The 22,064-nt window shown below is 37.6% G+C and overlaps 1 protein-coding gene across 35 annotated transcripts in view; it reads right to left on the bottom strand.

Moving 5' to 3' along the window:
• The window catches only part of NRCAM (neuronal cell adhesion molecule), a 165,720-nt gene that overhangs the window by 48,269 nt on the left and 95,387 nt on the right, over window positions 1-22,064 (bottom strand). For 27 of the 35 annotated variants that reach the window (XM_075744408.1, XM_075744416.1, XM_075744379.1 and 24 more), the window contains 8 exons: window positions 20,565-20,670; window positions 17,496-17,692; window positions 16,465-16,587; window positions 15,916-16,086; window positions 15,405-15,461; window positions 13,181-13,292; window positions 10,784-10,968; window positions 9,186-9,317 (listed from right to left, as the gene is read on the bottom strand). In XM_075744408.1, the coding sequence (XP_075600523.1) occupies window positions 9,186-9,317; window positions 10,784-10,968; window positions 13,181-13,292; window positions 15,405-15,461; window positions 15,916-16,086; window positions 16,465-16,587; window positions 17,496-17,692; window positions 20,565-20,670 (1,083 nt within the window). The remainder of the gene's footprint in view (window positions 1-9,185; window positions 9,318-10,783; window positions 10,969-13,180; window positions 13,293-15,404; window positions 15,462-15,915; window positions 16,087-16,464; window positions 16,588-17,495; window positions 17,693-20,564; window positions 20,671-22,064) is intronic. The other 8 variants (XM_075744480.1, XM_075744490.1, XM_075744643.1 and 5 more) reach the window with 1 other exon arrangement.

Raw genomic sequence — 22,064 nt, 5'->3', positions numbered from 1 at the left:
AGATGCTGTATCATCCAGAGGCTTTAATGTTCTTAAGCATGCACCGCTGCACTCACACACACAGAATGGTTGAGGCTGGAAGGGATCTCTGGAGGTCTGGTCCAACCCCCTGCTCAAGCAGGGCCACCTAGAGCCAGTTGCCAAGAACTGTGTCCAGATGGGGGAAGGATCACTTCCCTCGACCTACTGGCAGTACTTCTGTCTAATGTAGCCAAGGATACCATTAGCCTCTTTGCCACAAGGGCACATTGTTGGCTCATGATCAACTTGGTTTCCAGCAGGATGCCCAAGTCCTTTTCTGCCAAGCTACTTTCCAGCTAGGTGGCCCCCAGCATATACTGGTGCCTGGGGTTGTTCCTCCCCAAATGCAAGACTTTGCATTTTGCCTGGTTGAACTTCATAAGGTTCTTGTCAGCCCATTTCTCCAGCCTGTCAAGATCCCTCTGGATGTCAGCATGACCCTCTGGTGTATCAGTCACTCCTCTCAGTTTTGTGTCAGCAGCAAACTTGCTGAAGTACACTTTGCCCCATCATCTAGATCATTAATGAAGATGTTAAACAGGACTGACCCCTGGGGTACACTGCTAGTTACTGGCCTCCAACTACACTTTGTGCTACTGATCACCACACTCTGGGCCTGGCCTTTCAGCCAGTTTTCTATCCACCTCACTGTCTGCTTATCCAGCCCATATATCAACAGCTTATCTATGAGTATCCTATGGGAAACAGCGTCAAAGGCCTCACTGCAGTTCAGGTAGACAATATCTACTGCTCCTCCCTTCATCTACCAGGCCAGTCATTTCATCAGAGAAATTTATCAAGTTGGTTAACCATGACTTCCCCTTGGTGAAGCCATGCTAACTACTCCTGATGGTTCTCTTGTCCTTAATGTGCCTGAAAATGGTTTCCAGAATTAGCTGCTCCATCACCTTCCCAGGGATCAAGGTGAGGCTGACCAGCTTGTAGTTCCCTGAGTTCTTCTTGCTCTTCCTGAAGGCAGGAGTAACATTTGCTTTCCTCCAGTCTTCAGGCACTTCTCCCAGTTATCATGATCGATCAAAGATTATTGAGCGGCCTTGCAATGACATCTGCTAGCTTTCTCAGCACTTGTGGGTGCATCCCATCAGGGCCATGGACTTACGTATGTCCAACTTGCTTAAGTATTCCCTGACCTGATCCTCTTCCACCAAGGGTACATCTCATTCCAGCCTTTCTCTCTGGTCTCTAGGACCTGGGATTCCTGAAGGCCAGTCTTGCTAGTAAAGACTGAGGCAAAGAAGGCATGCAGTACTTCAGCCATTTCCACATCTTTTATTTTCTTTTTCTGGGGAAAGAGAGTGATGACAGGGCCACTCAAGCACTGCTTGTTTGCCTTTACGAGGATTCTGGTCACATTACAGAATAACTGCACCAAAAGGAGAAAATGCTTTTGACCCATTTGACAAATCTGAATTTGGCACTGACAGGCAAGATAGCACAGAATGACATAATACTTAAAATGGGCTTGTACAATCGGGATAATGAATGATGAGGATTTGCTAAAGGAGTTCTGGTGCTGTAACAGACAATTGAACATGTGCCCTGTTAACAGCCAACGCTTACTCCCAATAACATCAGCTTATGAATGTGTTTGTGTCCTTTCTGGACAAAGACCTGATTGCCTGGTTTCACTTGAGTTTTCCAACACTTTGTACAATGAGACAGCTTCTTGACTCTACAACCACATACAGCATGCTCCTGTACAGAGAAGGTGTAGCCTCCATCAGATGCTTTTGTCTTAGTTAGTCAGCAGCACCCTGAATATCTTCTGTTCATCTGAATGCATACTTCCATCTGTTTCATAAACTTCAGACAGCCCAAGCAGTTACTTTTGTTATTATGTTTAAATAACCACTATTGCACCTTATGACTTTTTTCCTGGGAAAAAAGAGAACACAATGTGCTCTCTGAGCAGAAGCAGTTAAAACACACTATTATGCTTAAAACTGGAAGAAAAACATCCAGAATTTGTTGAGATGTTTTACCCTTTTCTGTTGAAGTATTTCATTTTCCTGATCAATTTTAATTTCTGGTCAATGTGCATTTATGCAAATTCAGGAAACTAAACACAATGAACAGAACAGAACAACTGTCAATTGATGATGCACTATAAAATATAATGTTATCAGTCCAAAGAAATGATACAAACTTCAGCCTGATCTGTAAGAAAGATATGTATGTTAGGCAGAAAGTTATTAAGACATGAAATTGGTCTACTGACTAAATTCTTTAGCTCAGATCTTTAAGCTCTGTGTAAAATTTGGAAAAAATCTATTACTTGGATTTGTGGGGGTTTTTAACTTAAACATAAATAGAATTTTTTTATTGTGAGGGTGGTCAGACCCTGAAACAGGATGGCTAAAGAGGTGCTGGATTCTATCGTTGGAGATAATCCAAATCTGTCCAGACACAGTCCTGACCAACCAGATCAGATAACACCCTGCTTTGAGCAGGCAGGTTGGACTAGATGTTCCTTCCATCCTCAACTATGCCGTGATACTGTGGTTTTAAAACAACACCGTAGATTGAAAGTAATTCACTGGGAAGGAGGTGTATACCTTTGATTGTGATTTTGTAATTTGCTATTGTTTGCAAAAAGCCTAATATTGTGACATTCATCATTCCTGAAATCAGTGTTATATTGTTACCACACTCTGAAATACAACAAAATGAGTATCAGATCCAGCTAACATCAGAAGTTCTCAGCTCCGCTAACTTAGACTCCAGGCCCCAGAAGGCACTGAATTAGGGTGGGTTTTGTTGCCTGAGAAGTATGATGTAACATAAGGCAGTATATAATTTTTTCAGAAGAAGGATGTGGATTATAATCATAGTTTGTAGGATATGTGAGTATTAACTGTTCTATTCTATAGTGAAAATGCTGTCATCCTCAGATGTTGTACTAGAGATTCCCTCTGTCTGAAAATAAGCCGGAAAAGAAAGGAACAATATGACTTTTAACTTTTTTTCCAGAGGAGGGCCACGAAGCTGATCAGAGGGATGCAGCACCTCTCCTATGAAGACAGGCTGAGAGAGTTGGGGTTGTTCAGCCTGGAGAAAAGAAGGCTCCGGGGAGACCTAGTTGTGGCTTACCAGTACCTGAAGGGGCCTACAGGAAAGATGGTGAGGGACTGTTTATGAGGGAGTGTAGTGACAGGACAAGGGGTAATGGGTTTAAGCTGAAGGAGGGTCGATTTAGATTAGATGTTAGAAAGAAATTCTTTACTGTGAGGGTGGTGTGAGGCACTGGAACAGGTTGCCCAGAGAGGTTGTGGATGCCCCATCCCTGGAAGTGTTCAAGGCCAGGTTGGATGGGGGTTTGGGCAACGTGGTCTAGTGGAGGGTGTCCCTGCCTGCAGCAGGGGGGTTGGAACTAAATGATCTTTGAGGTCCCTTCCAACCCAAACCATTCTATGATTCTATGATTCCCCATATCAGTGAGAAAACATAAATCTTTGGCATGTCTAAGAGTTAATCTTACCTAGATCAATCAAATGTCACAGAAAAGCACAGTGAAAACAAAGAGTAATTTCTCTTTAGAAAAGAGCAAAAATATTCATTACTGTCTTCAGATGCTTGCATCTTCTTTAGCAAATCAAAGTTATGAATCAAAAGTAACCATTCCTGCTGTGCATTCACAGTGACTATATATGATTGTTGCAAAACAAATGTAATAACACAAAGTCTGTTGTTTAAGTGTTATAGTGCTTAGTCACTCATTTCTTTAGTAAATCTGAGTTATCGTTTTGCATCAATAGCAGAATAATAGTTTCTCAGAGAAGCTGAGGAAATTATTTGATTCAGATTTTTATACTGAACATTTGTTGTTATAGTTCTACTATTACTGTAATTCTGTTCTTAAGTTTATGCACAAATAATAGTGAATGTAAATGGGAGTGTAAGAATAGTACTGGCTCTTAAGCCATGATTTTCAACACCTCTAACTTCAGAGATAACTTTGAAGACCCTGTTATTGTGGAAAAATACGAAGAAAGCAAAGACAGAAGGTTAGGTGATTTTTTTCTGATATGAATGCAGGAACATATGGTCCTTGTATAGTGATACTCATGTATGCTTTTCAAGTTCTGACAGGATCACAGGATCACTTGTATTATAGTCACTTTTGCTAGAAGTATCCTGTCATTCTTTCTGACCTGTTTCTTCCTCCAAAAACTCACATTCATGAGTAATTTATGAATATAGTAACCATTTTCAAACCCAGAAAAGTCTTTCTGTGGTTAAAACTAACTACAACTGAATGACTGAAAAGGGATTTTTGAAGAATTATTTGTATAATTTTGGACATTTGTTTTCAGATATATTAGCTAGAAGAACAGGAAAATGTGATAGAACGAAGACTTCACATCATCATCAACCAATCACCCAAGAAAACTGGGAGGGATATCCAATGTGTAATCATTGAGGTGGCTTGATAAGAAGACAAGTCCCTTATGGAGGGACCTCCTGGTTTCCTGTAGATCATAAACCATATGGTCTATGAATGAGCATCCAGTTAACATCCTGCTGGCTGTAGCTGACTTGCCTCCTAACATTTGAGAGCCCAAATCAGGGACTATCATGCAAGACAGACCTGTTCTCTCAGATGTCTGATCATACTGCCTAAGTACCATATCATGTATGTAGAGAACGTTAAGTGACTAGAATCCTTTTTCCTTCAGGGGTTGGGTGGGCTGGAAGCTATGCTTTTGCAGTTGAACACAAAATTGGTAGTGAAACAGCAAGGGTGGGCAGTATAGTGCATCAGACACTTGAGAACCTATAGGGTCAAACCAAGACTGAACCTAAGCAAGAAAAACTAGAAACTTCAGTAATCCAGTTTTGTCTTACTCTACCCCTTGCAGTGAACTGACAAAGACTTAATTCTGGAGGAGATGGGACATGGAAGAAAATGCCCTTTTCCTTTTCTCACCATTCTCACTTGCTCCTCAGCAAAAATATTTTCCTGTGAACACTGAAATCCTTGTTTCCAAGTTTCTGATTCTGATAGTACTATTACCTCCAAAGGGACAGCAAGGTATTACCTGCACTAGCCATGACCATCCTTGTGCAGAATAAAAAACCCCTGATCATCAGAGGTTTTCATATCTGCTGCAGTTCCTAGGCCAGATGCACAGTTCCAACACAATGACAGCAGAAGCGGTGGATAAATGCCTGTCCTGGCAGTTACCTCCTCTCCAAGACTGAACTCCTCGGGGCATCAGAGTCCAGCAGATTTCTCCCCACCCTCCCATGGCTGTGGTGAACAGCTTGTTTGTGGACTCACAGAGAATACAATGGATGATGAGTCTCTGAGCCAGGGATTATCAAGGCCTTTCAAGAAGGAAATCTAAGGGCTAATGTTTCTCCCTTAAATTCAATGGGATTACTAATGGAGACTAACTAAAACCTAAGGTTCAATGTGAAATGTGATATAAACAAGCAAAGAACATGTTAAAAGAAAATAAACAGTGCCTTTCAGTGTACTACTTTGTATAAATCTAAGTGTGTGTATTTAATATTTAATAGCTCATCATGAACTATAAACCAGTGAACCAATAAATTAGTCTTTTGTGTAGTATTTGCAATGCCTTTCTGAAGTCCAATTATGAAAGTGCTTCCCCTTCCCAATTAATCTGGGTTGTTACTTTTTTAAAAGTTGAGATACTTTTATGCATGGTTTCCCTTTTGTAAAACCATGCTGAATATCTAAGCAGTAAAACACCGGATTATGCAGTGGTATAAATAATGCAGATCTCGAGTGTTAATTGAAGCACAAGGCAAGACAGAGTCATGGCCCGAACTTTCAGTTGCTACTTGCCAAAGTAATTCTAATTGACCTCAATGGGACTTTGCATGTGAGTTCAAATTACTCTTGTGAGTAAACATTAAGAGGTTAGGTCCTTATCACTCCAGCATGTCTGAAGCAGCTTGCTTTTCAGACATGCTGGAGTTTTTAAGTGTTACTGTTGAAGAAAATTAATTAAAATATTTCAAAGGAACCGACAATCTTCCTTTAAAAATATCTTTTTTACTCTGGTTAATATAATATGGAACAAAATTTACACCATTGCAATTTTTTTTCATAGGGGCTTAAGACATACTGTTTTTTTCTTTATTCTTCCCTTTTCTCTTTTGGTATTTAAGCCTCTCTCTTTGACTGAGATATGGACGAATGGTTCTTGTCTTCAACATTCCCCCTTCCTTGTCTGACTCTATTATGGAAAAACAAAATCGGAAGAATTAAGCATCTCCCAGTTGTGCTTTCCAATAGAAAATTAAAGTATTGCAAACAGATTACTGGGCCACAGGAGGCACATTGTGGGATATATGATGACAGCAGGGCTTTGAAATTCAAATGTAGCTCTTTTTCTTTGAAACCCTGCCATGGGTGTAGCGCTCTCAGCACTGCCCTAAAGCTGAAACAGCTGCTTTAGTTTCCTTTTACAGTGATTTACTAATCACTCAGTTGGAAGAAGAGGAGCTTAATTCTATAATTTAGTAACAAGTGAACAAAAAGGCACACTGTACTTGGTAGTTTCCAGACCAGCTTTTGATAACTCAGAATACTACAAAATCACAAGAATCTTAAGAACTGCACTTTCTGTGATCGCGATGCTTCTCTTTCTTAGATGCCCTGACAGACTCAATGTACTGGAACATACAGTAAATTTGCACTTAAATATTTAAGGTGGGTAAAACTTCAGCTTTTCTCAGCAGTGAAAGTGACCTTTAACATAAGGCTGAGCTACCCAGTTATTTATTTCCTGTGCTCTTTTCTTTTTTTTTTTTTCTCCCTACTGAGGTTGAGTGGGTAATTTAATTAAAGTCTTTTAATTTTTACTGAGTTCCCTTCAATAAGACTCTATGTACTGATTCCTCGAGGCCAACCAGTCAATGTATGCTGCCCTTGTATTTGGGAAACTCAGTGGCATCCCTCAGCTGCTTCTGAAAACTCTCTATTTCTTAATGTTTTACTCCTATCCTGCAAGAATGCAAAACATATCATTGCTTTTTTGGAAAATGTACTTGTCTGTCATTTGAACGGCATGTCCTACAGCTTTGACAAGGAAGCGCTGGGAGGCAAAGGTGGATTTCACAGCCAGGTGAAAAAAAATTTACTAGTCAGAAGGCCTGAAAATAAGAGTTAAACTATCAGGACAGTAGGATAAAAATCTCCTCAAAACAAACAGAAAAAAAGTTAATGGTAACTACATAGAAAATAGTAAGGAAGATGAGACTGCCCAAAACTGAGAAAGGAAAGAGCATGACAGGTACCAAACTTCAATTATAAAGCATGCATTATGCTATAGGTACGTACAATATACACAATATAAAATTACATTGATGTTTTCCTCTTTTCCTGGATTACTTACCATTGTTTGGTGAGGTAAGAAATACCTCACTGAAATGGTGGTTAATGTCAGTTTACATAACTTATTTAACCAATGCAAACTTCTCATTCTAAATCTCAGGCTATAGATATCAACTTTCATTTAATGAGGATTCCTGAAACTGGTTATTTGCTAAATATTTCTATCTGTTTCAATATATACCCTTACTTTTCCCACCAAAGTTGTATATTTTTCCCTCCTGTTCAATTTCATTTCTTTTGTATCCCAAATATTTCAAATATATCTAATGAGGGTTCTCATTTACCTGTTGCTATTTCTTAAATTCTCACTGTACAGAATCCTCCTCCATGTCCCAAACTCCATGACATTTACTTCATCAACAGACTTAAACACTCCCTGAAACTCCTGAAAGTTACACTGTCATACTTCCAATAGGTCAGCACAGACGAGTATTTCAGAGCACATTATCTCTCACAAGTCAACAGGGTAGATTGTCTGGTTTTATATCGGAGGAATCATGGAATCACAGAATCATAGGATGGTTTGGGTTGGAAGGGACCTCAAAGATCATCTAGTTCCAACCCCCCTGCTGCAAGCAGGGACACCCTCCACTAGACCACGTTGCCCAAAGCCTCATCCAACCTGGCCTTCAACACTTCCAGGGAGGGGGCATCCACAACCTCTCTGGGCAACCTGTTCCAGTGCCTCACCACTCTAACGGTAAAGAATTTCTTCCTTATATCTAATGTAAATTGACCCTCCTTCAGCTTAAAGTCATTATCCCTTGTCCTATCACTCCATTCCCTTGTAAACAGTCCCTCACCAGCTTTCCTGTAGGGCCCTTCAGGTACTGGAAGGCCACAACTAGGTCTCCCCAGAGCCTTCTCTTCTCCAGGCTGAACAACCCCAACTCTCTCAGCCTGTCTTCATAGGAGAGGTGCTCCAGCCCTCTGATCATCAAGGTAGAAGAAACAAGTGTGATTTTATGGTACAGGCTACGCTGAGTGCAAAAACAACTGACAACACATTGCAGTGTCCTCCAGGAAGTTCTTCCCAAGTAAAGTTGTGCTGTATATAGCAGCTATCTTGTGTCTGTCATACAGCAACACTGCAACAATTAAGTGACTCAATCACCAATTCAGGGTTGCTTTTCCTACCCATGCACACAGAAACAGCTGTTTCACTGCCTTAGGGGTTCCTTTTCTTTGACACCTACTTGGCACAAGCTGTTTGCCAGGCACTTGCTGACGCATCCAGTCAGTTTTGCTGCTGCTGCTGGTTTTTAGTGATAAAGCCTGGAAGGCTCAAACATAATCTAAGCTGCAAATCCTGCAAAAGTGTTCTGTACATCCACAGAGGTGAGGACTTGACTTTTTATGTCACCTTTACAACTCCTAGACAAAATTAGTGTTGCAGCAGGGTGGCAAAGGAGAGATCTAGCAAATGTGACTGCCACAGCAATACAAGGGTAAAAATGACACCCCAGCCAATCCCTGTCAAAGGGGCACGGCGCAGCTTTGTTAACTATGGCCACAAGGATACTACCAGCAGAACACCAGACAGGATAACCAGGAGTATGGTCACAAATTTTAGTGCTCTTAAGCACGTTAGAGGCACATTTTGTTGTTCCACTTCTATGAACCACAGTTATTTTTATCACCCCATTTATAATTTAGTATTACCTGTCAGGCAAAACCTACTCAAATACATGCTCTTCATTTCTATTTGAAAAAACACCCTGATATTCCTCATATTCTCTTACTCATCCCCTCATAAGTTAATTAAGAATCTTACTTGCTATGGGAACGCCATTTGCTAACCAGCTTATATTAGGCTTCGGGTTGCCGTTAGCTCTGCAGATCAATGTCCCATCTTCTCCAGGAGACAAGACCAAGTTTCTGGGTGCTGTTATCCAGTACGGGGCAGCTGGGGTTAGGAAGAGAAACACAGCAATTGATGTACAAAAAATCATAAGGCATGCTCATTGTAACCGGAAGATAATTCAAACAAGGTATGTATAGATATAGACTTACATCGTTAATAATTTTTTAATATATATATGTGATAGTCAATGATTAACTGGTAGATTATACTTTGAGAAGACAGAATTACTGGCTAAGCGCTGCATTAAAAAGGGGGCAGCTATTTACTTCAAAATTCTGAGATAAGCAACAAGAGGTTCTTTGTTTCATTCAGGGTTGCCTGCTTTGAACCTCATTTGCCTTTCATAAAGAAAGCAAAATTTATCTGAGTATAGCATCCGCAAAGACTAGAGTGGTCTTTTGATTAATTTCAGAGATAGCCATGCTCACAGTAGCTAGGCTGTTAGAAACGAATTCAGGTTTGATTACATAAAAAGATTTCATGTCAAGGGTGAAATTCCAAAATGGCAAAATCCTCAGTCTCGCAGAATTCAATGAGTGATTACAGTGGGGCCAGATGTTTATCTGAGACAGCTGAAAATACACAGAGATCAAAAGGGATGAAATACTGTCCTTACCAAAAGATATTCATCTATGTCTCCATCTCTTTTACAATAAATAACCACAAATAGCATATGTTATCACATCTTGCAATTAAATTTCAGATTTCGGATTGATGGACAGATGCAAACAGAAAATGAAACTTCTGCTCTTAAAAAGGAGTTTGAATGTGATTATAAAATGACACAGTTCTACAATAAAATAAATGGCTATTTAGCATGCAAAGTAAGCACTACAGTTGATTATTTGAATGACTAATTAGCTGTCATTCCAGGTTTTTGTTTCATGGTATTCAAAACATACTTACAACTCCTATTTGGACAAACATACTGCAAGTGTTTTTAGAACTAGTAAGACATCATCTTGTGTAAAAACATGAAGAAGATGATAGAAAAATGAAAATGTCAATTAAGAGAGAAAAAGGAAGAATGTAAGACCATAAGACAAAAAGTAAAATAGAGAAGAGGAAGAATCTGGGCTATATGAATGGAGACCAGAAAAGATGGAGAAAATAAGAAGGAGATGAAGAAGAGAGATGGGGAGGAAGATACAAAAGCAAGGAAAAGAAGCAGTCTAATAATAGCTAATCAAAGGATCTAAAATAAATGGAGCGCTGGTACAAGCTAAGAAATTATTTTACTTCTGTTATACTACAGTCTCAATTTAGCCTGTTGATTAACAAAATACCGTATTAAAAAAAGAAAAAAGAGATTAGAGATAGTAAAGTCCTTCCAGTGGTAGAATTCGGTCACTTTAACGATCATGTCCTGAGGGTTTGGGTTTTTTACCATTATCATTCAGCTATATTTTTACCATCATCATTTCAGCTATATTTTATCCTAGAAAACTTACTCCAATCTTGCTTTCTGGACACTGACAATATTGCATTAAGGATTATTTTAGTATTACCTTTCACAGTTACTGAAATGACATGATGAGCAGAACCTAATATATTTCTTGCTATGCATTTGTAGTTCCCAGAGTCAGCTTCAGAAACATCTATAATCTTGAGAGTTTTCTTAAAGTTTTCAAAAAAGGTTCTGTTGGCTGGCAGTTCCCCACCCTCTTTAATCCAGCGGATTACCGGTGTGGGTCTGGAGAAGCAAAAGCACAGATCAAATTTAGGGACTGGAGAAAAGGAAGATAAAAGTTCAATACATTAATTTTTTGAACATATATTTTACAAATAATTATTTTAAGAGCCTTTACCTAGATTTTGGGGGATGTCCAGCAAATGTGCAAAACATGCCAGCATTTGTTTCTAGGAAATGACAAGCCTCACTAACACTGTCAATGGCCATCTGTTCGTAGGCTTAATAAGTATAGAATACATTTGTCTACTGATTAATCTAAAAATCCTGATGGTTAAGAAATGAATACAAGTGTATTTCAAATCTTATTGCACTTATACTATTAAATTGATGCTCACAGTGCTTTAAAAGGTAGTTTCTAGATAATGACAAGTTTATAATTGTCCTTCATTTGAGCAATACCCTAATGCTTCATGAACATCATAAATTTTACAGCAGAGCTGTAAGGAGAATGAAATATTTCCTATGAGAAATCAAGAAAAAAAGTCAGTGCTGAGTCAAGTATGAGCTACTTGTCACTGCACCATGCCTAAATATTGGCTATGCGCCACCTTATCCACTGAAGTTGAAAGCTGTCCAAACACATGGAGATACGCTTTTAATATTACAAGAAATTACAAGGCGTTGCTTAGTGAGTAGAATGTCCTCTCTCAAACACTAATGATTCAAGGCAACTATTCCCTTACCAGTCTAATATCACATATTTTGTAGCAGAGACATCTAGAAAAGTTGAATTTTAATTATACTATCAGCAATTATGAATAGATGTTTTAAACATAGTCTGAATCTGGCCCTTTGTGGACAATTTTTTTTAAAAAATTACATGACAGCTAAAGAAACAAAGCCATATAATGCATAATATTCTATTTTCTTCCCCATTTTTATCCAGCCATTTTACTGGAGTTTGGATCACTGAATACTTTTACTGCAGGACTGTGAAAAAGCACGTAACTGTAGTGCAGACTCTAGTGAGCACTAGTGGTGCTGATGCAGACACCTGAGCAGACCACAGCTGAGACAGGAACACTGCACTGATGCTCGTTTCAAGCTGTGCCAAGCTGTGCATGAGCATGCCCTATGGAGCTTACGCAAGTGAACGCGAGTGCGATGCTGTGCTGCATCATTTGCAATTACACAGAATCACAGATTGGTAGGGGTTGGAAGGGACCTTTGGAGATCATCTAGTCCAACTCCCCTGCTAAAGCAGGATCACCTAGAGCAGGTTGCACAGGATGGTGTCCAGGCGGGTTTTGAATATCTCCAGAGAAGGAGACTCCACAACCTCTCTGGGCAGCCTGTGCCAGTGCTCGGTCACCCTCAGAGTTAAAGCAGTTTTTCCTCATATTCAGGTGGAACTTCCTGTGTTCCAGTTTGTGCCTGTTGCCCCTTGTCCTGTCACCGGGCACAACTGAGAAGAGTCTGGCCCCATTTTTATTGGCTTTCCTCATGGCTACCTCAGAGCACTCTGCGTTATATGCTTTTGTGCACTGTAAACACGTTTCCAGTTCCTCAAATAGTACTAAAGATTTTCCACTTCTGCACGAACCAATCTATTCTCAGATTTGTTCCTAACAATGAACTGATTTAAAATCAAATTGATGAAATTAAATTGCTCTTTAGTCATTTTCTACTTGCACAATAACCAGCAGAAGCAAACTTGCATTACATCTAAGAAACAAGTACCAATTAAACTCAATTACAATGAGAAATTGGATGTAAGGAGCTGAAGGTATGTTCTAACAACTCCCACCTAGCTGATCTACTAAGTAATTATTAGCATCTGTAAGCAGCTTTTTCAGATTAGACCAGCAGATTCTTATCTATTTTTATACAATTTGAGAGCCTAATGATTGTAAATTTAGGAAAAAAATCAGAGGCTTGATTCCTGACTGCAGTTCTGCAGATGTGTGTCTGAGTTTACCCTATGGCATTTGTTGCTTGCATCCTTTAAAAAAACAATAGTACAACCTGAATCCTGTGCATAGGGTTCAGATTATGAGAAGGCAGAGGCCAAACTTCTGTTCAGAGTCAGTTTTAAAATCTACTGATGCCCAAGTAAATGGTGGACTTCCTTAAAAGAGTTCTTTCCATTTTACATTTCTGTTTCTTTGAAATACCTAAGCTTATACAGTGGTAACATTTTAAGCATCTCTGAAATGTTTCCCTCTGTTTCTGTATTTTTATTTAGAAAAACACTGTCTAAAAAATTACTCACAATCCTGCTGCAATGCACTCCAACAAAAGCACATTTCCTCTGAGTTCCACTTTGGTACTTGAGCTACCTGTTGGTGTGAGAAGAATTGGCTGCCTCTCTGTAACTGGCTTTGCTGGAACAAGAAAAAATAAAATAATTAGTGTCTAAATTTTATTTTAATACTGATCAAATGCATTTTGGACAAAGATTTTGCTCCACATTGGCCATTTAATTAAAAATCATTGTGTTACACAACTACACAGCTCAACAAATTAGGTTTTTGACAGACATAACATATCTCAACCTGTTAAATGCTACAATTTTGAACACATACATGAAAAATGTTATTATTAAAGATGGGAGCAATTGATAGATAGTTTTTACACAGGCAACTATGCAGCCTGATGGATGGATGCTGAGCCTTAATCCTTAGCAGCCCCTATTCACTTCAGCAGAACTATTACGGGGAGTAAGAGGTCACTGATGTGAGTCATAGTGCAAGACTGATAGTTATGAAAATCTTCTGGGCTTCCATCAAAACACAAATAAAGCAAAGCTATTGTATTCAGAAATATAAACCAAGGGGATAAAAGGTACACTCCACTTTGCAATATCCTTTGTTCAGTATTTTCTAGACAACGTGAGGCGTCTTTTCAGAATTCAAGCCTTGTATTCTCCTCTTACTATAAATTTGACTTCAAATTTAGAATTCAAGCTGTTCCCCAGTCTGGTAATAAAGAACCATTGATTAACCCACAAGAAATAACCACAGTAAACAGACAGCTATAAATATAAGACCCATTTCTGACATTACACTCTGTTGGCTTTTGAAGTGTTATGGTATTTCATGTGCCTTCATGGAAGTCAGAATAAGAGTGCTTTCTGTAATAACAGAGTGCTTTCTGTAAATACTCCAATGTTCTTCTATAGAAATTTTAAAATATAGGATTAAATTGCTCTAAAGTGCAGTAGTAGTCTGAACCATTACAGTACATTATTGCATTTTTTAAAAATGTGAGCAGAAACATAATAAACTCTTGTTTATTAGGGTACAGGATTTACTGGTTGACATAAATAGAACACTTAATTTTAATATAGTATGTGCTATGAATTCCTTAAAAACTAGTACATTGACAACTTAAAGTTGGGAGAAAAGGGCAATCTGGAGTCAAGAACACAATTGATAGTCACAGGCAATAACTAATTACCCAGTTTTGGCACTGTTAAGGACTGCTGACTCATTTTGCAAGACTATGAAAATTCAGAAGAATTACCTCTGGTATTTCTGAGTTGTAAGTCAACTGAATGGTGTTTTCCTCACTAAATGTATCTAATATATCATTCTGTGTTCTGGTACATATTTTGTGTTTTTTCCTGAATGACACCTTACTTTTATGAAGAGAATGAATATATTCTGTGCCCCTGTTTTATTTTAGATTCCCGTAAGTTATGGTTTAATATGTACAAAGCCTCATTTGACAAGGAAAAAGACAAAAATAGAATAAATATCATGTATTTTCTATCTATTTCACACAACACCAAGTGGAGAGTCTAGAACCTCAAGTGTTACAGTATCAGTGTTGCTCCAAAGTCAGCCTCGCTAAACATGCATACACCTGTTCAGGAGGATTTAATTCACAATATACAAAAGACCATTCAACAGAGATTAATGTAAAGATCAGCTTAACACCAGACAAACAAAACTCATCTTTCCCCTACAAAGTTATTTATACAGATAGTATTAAAGTGTTTAGATTTTAATTAATTCCAGTTTTACACTTATGAAATATGTTAAAAATGAATGGTACATTCAATAAGCTATTAAACGTGAAGTGCATCTGTTAAATGCTTAATTGTTGTTATTTATTATGCAGCATGGGATATTGAATAGTCCTAGTGATAATAAACATATCAAACTACTAAGTAAATTGGAGGAAAAATATAAAAAAGCAACACAGTATAGAAGCAATCAAATTTTTAAAATCTGCCCCAGTGTGAAAGGACTCATTTTTATAAGAGTTTATATTTTTAGGAGCCACATGTTACAATAACATTGAAACATTAAATATTTGCAAGACTCACACTGTGCAGTCCCTTTCTAAAGCATGTATTATCACCAGCACTAATAGATACCTTTATTAGAAACTGAAAAGGAAGCAAAAGGTTAAGTAGCCATGGAGGTGAAGTTAGTTAACTAAATGCTACTGTGAAACAGGGAATATCAGTGGGGACCAGTATAACTCACCACCATAAATATCAGTGTCACTCAAATTAGCAGCTATAGTGTCATTCAATGAATCCACTGAAATAAACAGAATATCATGAAGAATGCACACAAGAGGGATAAATCAAAGTTCTGGGAATCAAAAGGTGATGATATGGCCACGGCGAGTTAATCAAATGATTGATTAATTTGTTTCAATAGTTACAATAATCATAATAACTTTATATTCTTGGACATGAAAACCATCTGAAAATTATTGGGATGTTTACACCAAATTTTTTCAGTATTTCAAATCTTACAAAACATTTTTTCATAAGACAAAGCATTATAAAGGGAAAAAATGACAACTTTTAAAATGAATTATATGTCAGAAAACTGGAGATTACATTTTAAGTTTATACAGTAATGCAATTTCTTATTCAGAATTAAAATGACAAAATTCCTCAGAGTAACACTACTTAACTTTGGCAAATAACTTGAGAATTCTGGCTAAATACTATGTAAGTATGTAATTAGGTAATGCAATACCTACTTGAAAAGACTTTTACAGAAATGGGTTGTTTCTGCTGTATAGTTTGCGTATGATTAAATCTTGCATAGCAGATATAGTCCTCCCGGGTGTCTTCTGGTTGTACATTAGAAAAATAAAGGTCTCCATTTAAACCTTGGGAAACTCTTTCACTTTGAGGCAGCCTTTGGAAAGCTAAGGGAAAACAAGAGTGCATTTATCTCAGTTATAATACACACTCCTTTATTACAATCTGCAGACTCCACATTCACTCGATTACGCTGTTTGTGGGTTTGTCAATACATAAACCTTTCTAAGTTTCCTCTTGAGCTCCCTTGTCTTCCCATTCTTCCCCAGGGGGTTAATCTACAACTTACATTAAGATCTCCGTCTGCTTTTGGCTTCATGCTTTTGGGCTGCATGTCTGCTTGTTTCTTCATTTCTACAGAAATGGAAATTCTTTGAATTTTAATTTAGAGGGAAACTCCACCATCTGTGGTCTTGGTAAGCAATGATCAGCTATGTAGAAAAACTGCAAAAAGGAAACCAATTCTGCATAAAAACCACACTCACCATTATCCATCCAAAATATTATAGGTGGTGGTAAGCCAACAGGAGGTCTGCAGTGTAGTACTAGTGAATCACCTTCTCGAACCTGATTTGGCTCTAGTTTTTCTTTCGTCCACAAAGGTGATCCTATAGAAAATAATTTTAACACATATACAAACTATGGATTGATAAAAATTCCAGAATTTAAGGAAGAAATGCACATAATATTCCAGAAAAACAGAAGAAATATATGCATCAGAATGTTAAGTCATATCATGTTTACTACAGATTTAATTTTTCTTCTTGTTTATGTTTTCTTGGGAGAAAAGTAGGTTTTCTTTAAAACATTTTGTATAGCAATGATTCGCTGAAAGTATAACCAGCTGATTCAAATGATTTTGGCTACTCACTAAAGGTTCTATAACAGTATCTTGGAACGTTTTAATGACGATGATAAAAAAAAAAGCGATGCACTAAATTAGAAAAAAAGGTAGACATTCATAAAACAGTATTATACACACACAGTTTTATTAAAAGATGTAAGAACAACACATTTTAAGCTGAGAACCTTGAAAAACTGACCTGAGAGAAAAATTGCATAAAAAGCTGTAGAGGCAGTCTACCATTAATCAAAATTTTTTAGCTTTATATTCTTTTTGGTCCCAATCTGTTCTGTATTAAATCTGTTATAAAAACTATGGGATACATGCATCAGAAAGAGAATAAAAATTGTCCTCACCAATGATGTGCATTAACAATTTAAACATTTTATTTTAATTGTAGCATCACATGTACAACTCAATTTTAAACATGACAGGTACATGGCGTACTGAAAAAAGTCAGGAAAGCATTTTGGTTATTAAATTTTCTAAGGAATATTGGAGAGAACATGCAATACATTATTAAATCTGAATATCAGAAACTATACAATACCTTCTAACACAATCACTTTGATGATTAAATTTTTAAGACAGGGAAAAAAAAGCAAAACATTCATAGGAAAAGAAGCAAACCGAAGTGTTTCACATTTTATGAATGTTAAGAACTTCACTTACTAGAAGGCCTTATAACGATATTGTTGGAAATGGCTGCTCCTCGTTCATTCCTTGCTGTACACTGGTACACTCCTTCATATGCTTCTGCCTTCCCACCATTCATTATATTAATGACAAGGGTCCCTGAATTTGGTTTCATTGTTACCTGTGCATCTTTATCTATATCAAAATGAGTTCCATTGCGTGTCCAGGAGAAGCTAAAACAATAAAAACAAGAAGAAAAGTTTCTTCTTCAGTTGCCTTTTGTAGATTGTATGGAGAGAAAGAAGAAACAAGTAATCTTCAATAATACATTGTATTTTTTCTTTAGCACATAAGTAAGACTTGTTCCCAAACTAAATTAATTAATAAAGTAATAGAGCACTTTTTATTATAAGAAATCTAGCAATACTTTAAGATAAAAGGCTTGGCTGAACTTGTTAACAGGAGCCATTTCAAAGTCAGTATTTGAAAAAAAAATTACATTAAAAGATTCTGAAGTTAATCGTATATGGAAAAGAACAGATTTTCTTTCTACTAAAGATGATACAGTAACATCTGCGAGAACTGATATTGCTAAAGCTGCATTAGCATTTCCATTATAAAACCTATTGTTGAAAGGGTTTATAAACCTGCCTTTAAAAACTTGCTCTGGGCTGAAATGTGTCATCTCAGGTCCCAGCAGGAAACCATTTCTTTTAATTGGCTTGGCCATTTTAAAGTTATGCAAGTGAATTAAAGACTTTGTCGTGAGTTTGATTTCACATGGTTGGCAAACCACCATGATTCTTTAAATGAAATTTTGCAGTCTGATAGCCCATAACGAATCTAGTAACTTTATATTGGTGTTACTCAAAGCAAGAGATGTTTTGAAAAGTAGTCACTAAGAATGAAGAGTATTAGAACTCATTAAAAAACTGTAAAAAGCAGAGATTCACAATGAGCATATACTGCCATAAACACCAATTTCTTACTTAGGCTTTGTAAATGGCTGAAAGTATAGTTACAGAGAGTTAGACCAAAGCCTGTGAAGTGCTGAGCACTCACAGGTTCAAACGTTGCAAACAGCAATTTTTGTACTTGTTACATTTCAGCTTCATAATCTTAAACAGAAACACTATATATGCTTACTGGTTAGAATGCTTCCTATAAGTATAAACCTATACGGTACCAGAAAAGCTCAAATTTTAAGTGACTTAAATTGTGCTCTGACCTTCTGCAGTAGGAGGGCAAGACTATTTGCATGTTGTGGTGGGGGAGAGCAGAAGAACTGGGACCTGAGCAGCAGCACTGCACCACACTGCTGTGTTTTTGGGAGGATTAGTGTGCATAGTGAACCAATAGTGAACCTGCTTCTTACAACCTTGTGGGTGAAGCTGCAGAACGTGGGGTTTCTGTAATCATCCGCTACCAATAACACTGAAGGACACTGGGAACTGTAATGCAGCTTCAAATGAGAGGTGGCAAATGTGGTACAAATCCCTGAATTTGAGATACATGGAAGTCAGAATCTTTGCTGCTCAAGCTGTAGGTAGTAACATATCCATAAACCTTTATGCTCTCATGAAAAAGAAGTTCCCCTGTTTTAACAAATAATTCACACTCTGGACTGAGAAAGTTCATCTTCAACTTCAGAGCTTTGAAGCAGCTCAAGTTCCAGTATGCATTTGCAGGTCATCAAGACTGATGGACCAGACTAATTATTGAAATAAAATATTTGGACGTCATTCTTTAAAAATAAGCAAACTAAGCACAAGCTTATAAAACTCATCAGAAAATGCTGCACTTAAATCCTGTCACTTCCTCAGTAGCAGGGGAACAAAGTGAGACATCGGTTTGATGGGAAAGATGAGGCTGTAGAACGGAGAGCCCTGGCACACGAGTCAGATAGGTCAGTCTCACGGACAGTGCTCTTGTTCTCTCAGGTAAATCCAACTCCAAAAAGGTGTTCAGGAGAAATATCTGCAGAAGCAGTAGAGCTGTCCGAAAGTATGCAATAATCATCTGATCCTTCGGGCCAACACCCAGACTATTGAGAATGGCATTGTGCCTGCTACATTCAAATACTGGTAAACAGGAGCTTTATGGCACTCCGACCATTAAGAGAACACTAGAAAGAGTGACAGCATCACAGATAATCTCCATCGTCTTTCTCCTGCCCAGCAGGATAATGACCACAATCCCAAGGCAACCAGAAGGAATAATGTAGAAAACCCCCTGGTTATTCAGCAGTACATTTAATGAGCTCTGTGTGTGTCTGAATGAACAATTATAGACTAACCTTGCTAGTAAGTTGTAGCATAACACTACTGAGAGCAGAGAGATGCACATTTCCCTTCATAGCCTCTGAAATCAGCAGCAGTTACGAGCAATGCCAGAATGCATCACGGCTCCTGCTGTTTCCAGGGCAGGTACTCGGTATCTTGAAATAAGTAGTTTTCAAATATTTCAAGATACTGAAACAGGGCCTTAAAATGGAAGATGATCAGGAATCTGATCTACGCACAGGGCTACCATTTCTGCCAAACCCCAAACTTAAGGCAATTAAATACACTTGGCAAATCGAGGCTACTGATCATTAAAACTGGTACACATTACACAACTTCTGATAAAATGCTTATGTATTTCAAAGTGAGTTTCGTAAAATGGAATGATTTCCAAAATATTGAATTTGAATTTATTAGTGTTACTCTGAATTTATTCAACGTCCATTCTTCTTAGACATTACGCCTAAATCTGGAATGTGATCCAGTTCATAGTATGGCATGCCTCTTAGTGCTTTCCATGGGCATTTACCTATCTGCTCTTGTAATAATCCAGTATTATTTTATTGTTAGTGCTTTGAGGAGAAAAAAAAATAATACTACAGCAGCTTGATGATGACAGAAAAGTTTAAATGTCCAGTATGAGAAGAGTCAAATTTATGACACTATCTGGTAGCTATTTAAATTAAGGCAGGAGTGCGTGCGTGTTTCTGCGTGTGCAAGCACATACATATGCATATACTTGTCGGTTTACAAAAGTTACATTATTTTCTCCTAGTTTTTCTATGCTGTCAGGCCAACAAAAGCAAAACAAAATGCTACTAACCTAGGAGGTGGCTTTCCTTTTGCTTCACACTGTATTACAATATTCTCTCGAGGGTCAACAATGTAATCTTTTGGAGATTGCTGAGTTATCGTAGGAGGTTGCAACACTTCATTATGGAATATAAGAAACAGAGAGGAATTTTACAATATTTTCAAAGCATCAGCGAGACAGTTTTGTAAGCAGAGATAGCAGAATTGCAATTAGCAATCAAATCATTGATAGAAGAGTGAGATTAAAGTATCCTTTGTATTAGGAGGCTGAAGCCCTCTACTCTTGCAAATCAGTGTAGCTACACTCACTTCCAACTGAAATATGCTGATTTACAGTGGATGAAGATCTTGGCCAAAAAGTTTAATGAATATCATTTCAATATGTTAGATTTCAACAGATTTTCACAAAACCAAAGGACGCTTGAATTCTAAGTCCAACATATCCTGAATGAAGAATTGTGAGACATATACCCACACACAAAATGGTTTTTTTACCACACAGAAGGAAAAAAAAAATCATTGCTTTGTATTTCTAAGCATTTTATGTATTTCCAAATTCTCTATGGATGTTTTCACACATTTATTGTGCTCAACATATTGAATTAATCTACAAAGCATGCTTTTAGGAGCTACTTTTCAGGAGTAAAAAATGTGTAATAAGACTCCATAAAAAATGACAAAGATAGTAACTAGTTTTCAAATAAAAGTAAAGATGTAGGAAAAGCGTAGTACTGATTCTCCTTAAAAAAACCCACAAAAATACAGTCAATCTTGTGAATTGCTCCAGGAGAAACAAATATTTAACACTTATGATTTATCAAGTACTCTAGAATGAGCAGTATAAACCAGAATTTATTCACCTGACAAAGTGACCTACCTATTTAAAGTAATTTATAATCTGTTACCATTATCTATGCTCATTTTTGCATTAAAAAAATCCTGGTTATGCTATTAAGATAGTGAGAAAGGTATCTTCCTCAACATTATTCATTTGTTTATAATTTAGTGTCATCTAAAGGAATCAGTTTAATAACATGCCCATGAACTTTCCTGTCTAAATGTTGTAAATCGTCTGTCCAGCAATACACTTTGGGGTCATTTCTAGACACTTGAGCAAAATATTTCAATCATTAGAGTTAGCTGTGTTCTCATGCCTCACTCTAGCCAGTTAAAATTGTAAAACGTGGATTTTTATTTTAAGTCTTCCCTATCATTACACATTAAGTACTCTGTTGCATGGAAAGAGGTAGCTGTCTGTAAAGCCCTATCCAGAGGAAATAGCCAGGAGGAGAAATCAGATCATGGAATCATAATGAGCTGTAGCAGCTAAGGAAAAAGGAACAGGCCACGCTGAGCTGGGTTTTGCTCCTCTTCCTCACTGCTTCAAAGAGGAAGGCAACATTTTTACATGATGATGACTTTTTGTGCATTTCTTTAGAGAAGCACTTTGAAGACAGTCCTTTTCCCCCTCAGAGGCAGTTCTCAGGGTCAGTACATGTCAGATGCTTCC

Source organism: Balearica regulorum, chromosome 1 (assembly GCF_011004875.1).
Source record: "Balearica regulorum gibbericeps isolate bBalReg1 chromosome 1, bBalReg1.pri, whole genome shotgun sequence".
In the NCBI taxonomy this organism is placed as follows: domain Eukaryota; kingdom Metazoa; phylum Chordata; class Aves; order Gruiformes; family Gruidae; genus Balearica; species Balearica regulorum.
The sequence above is the reverse complement of the archived record's forward strand: the minus strand, read 5'-3'. Positions and strand labels throughout refer to the sequence as shown.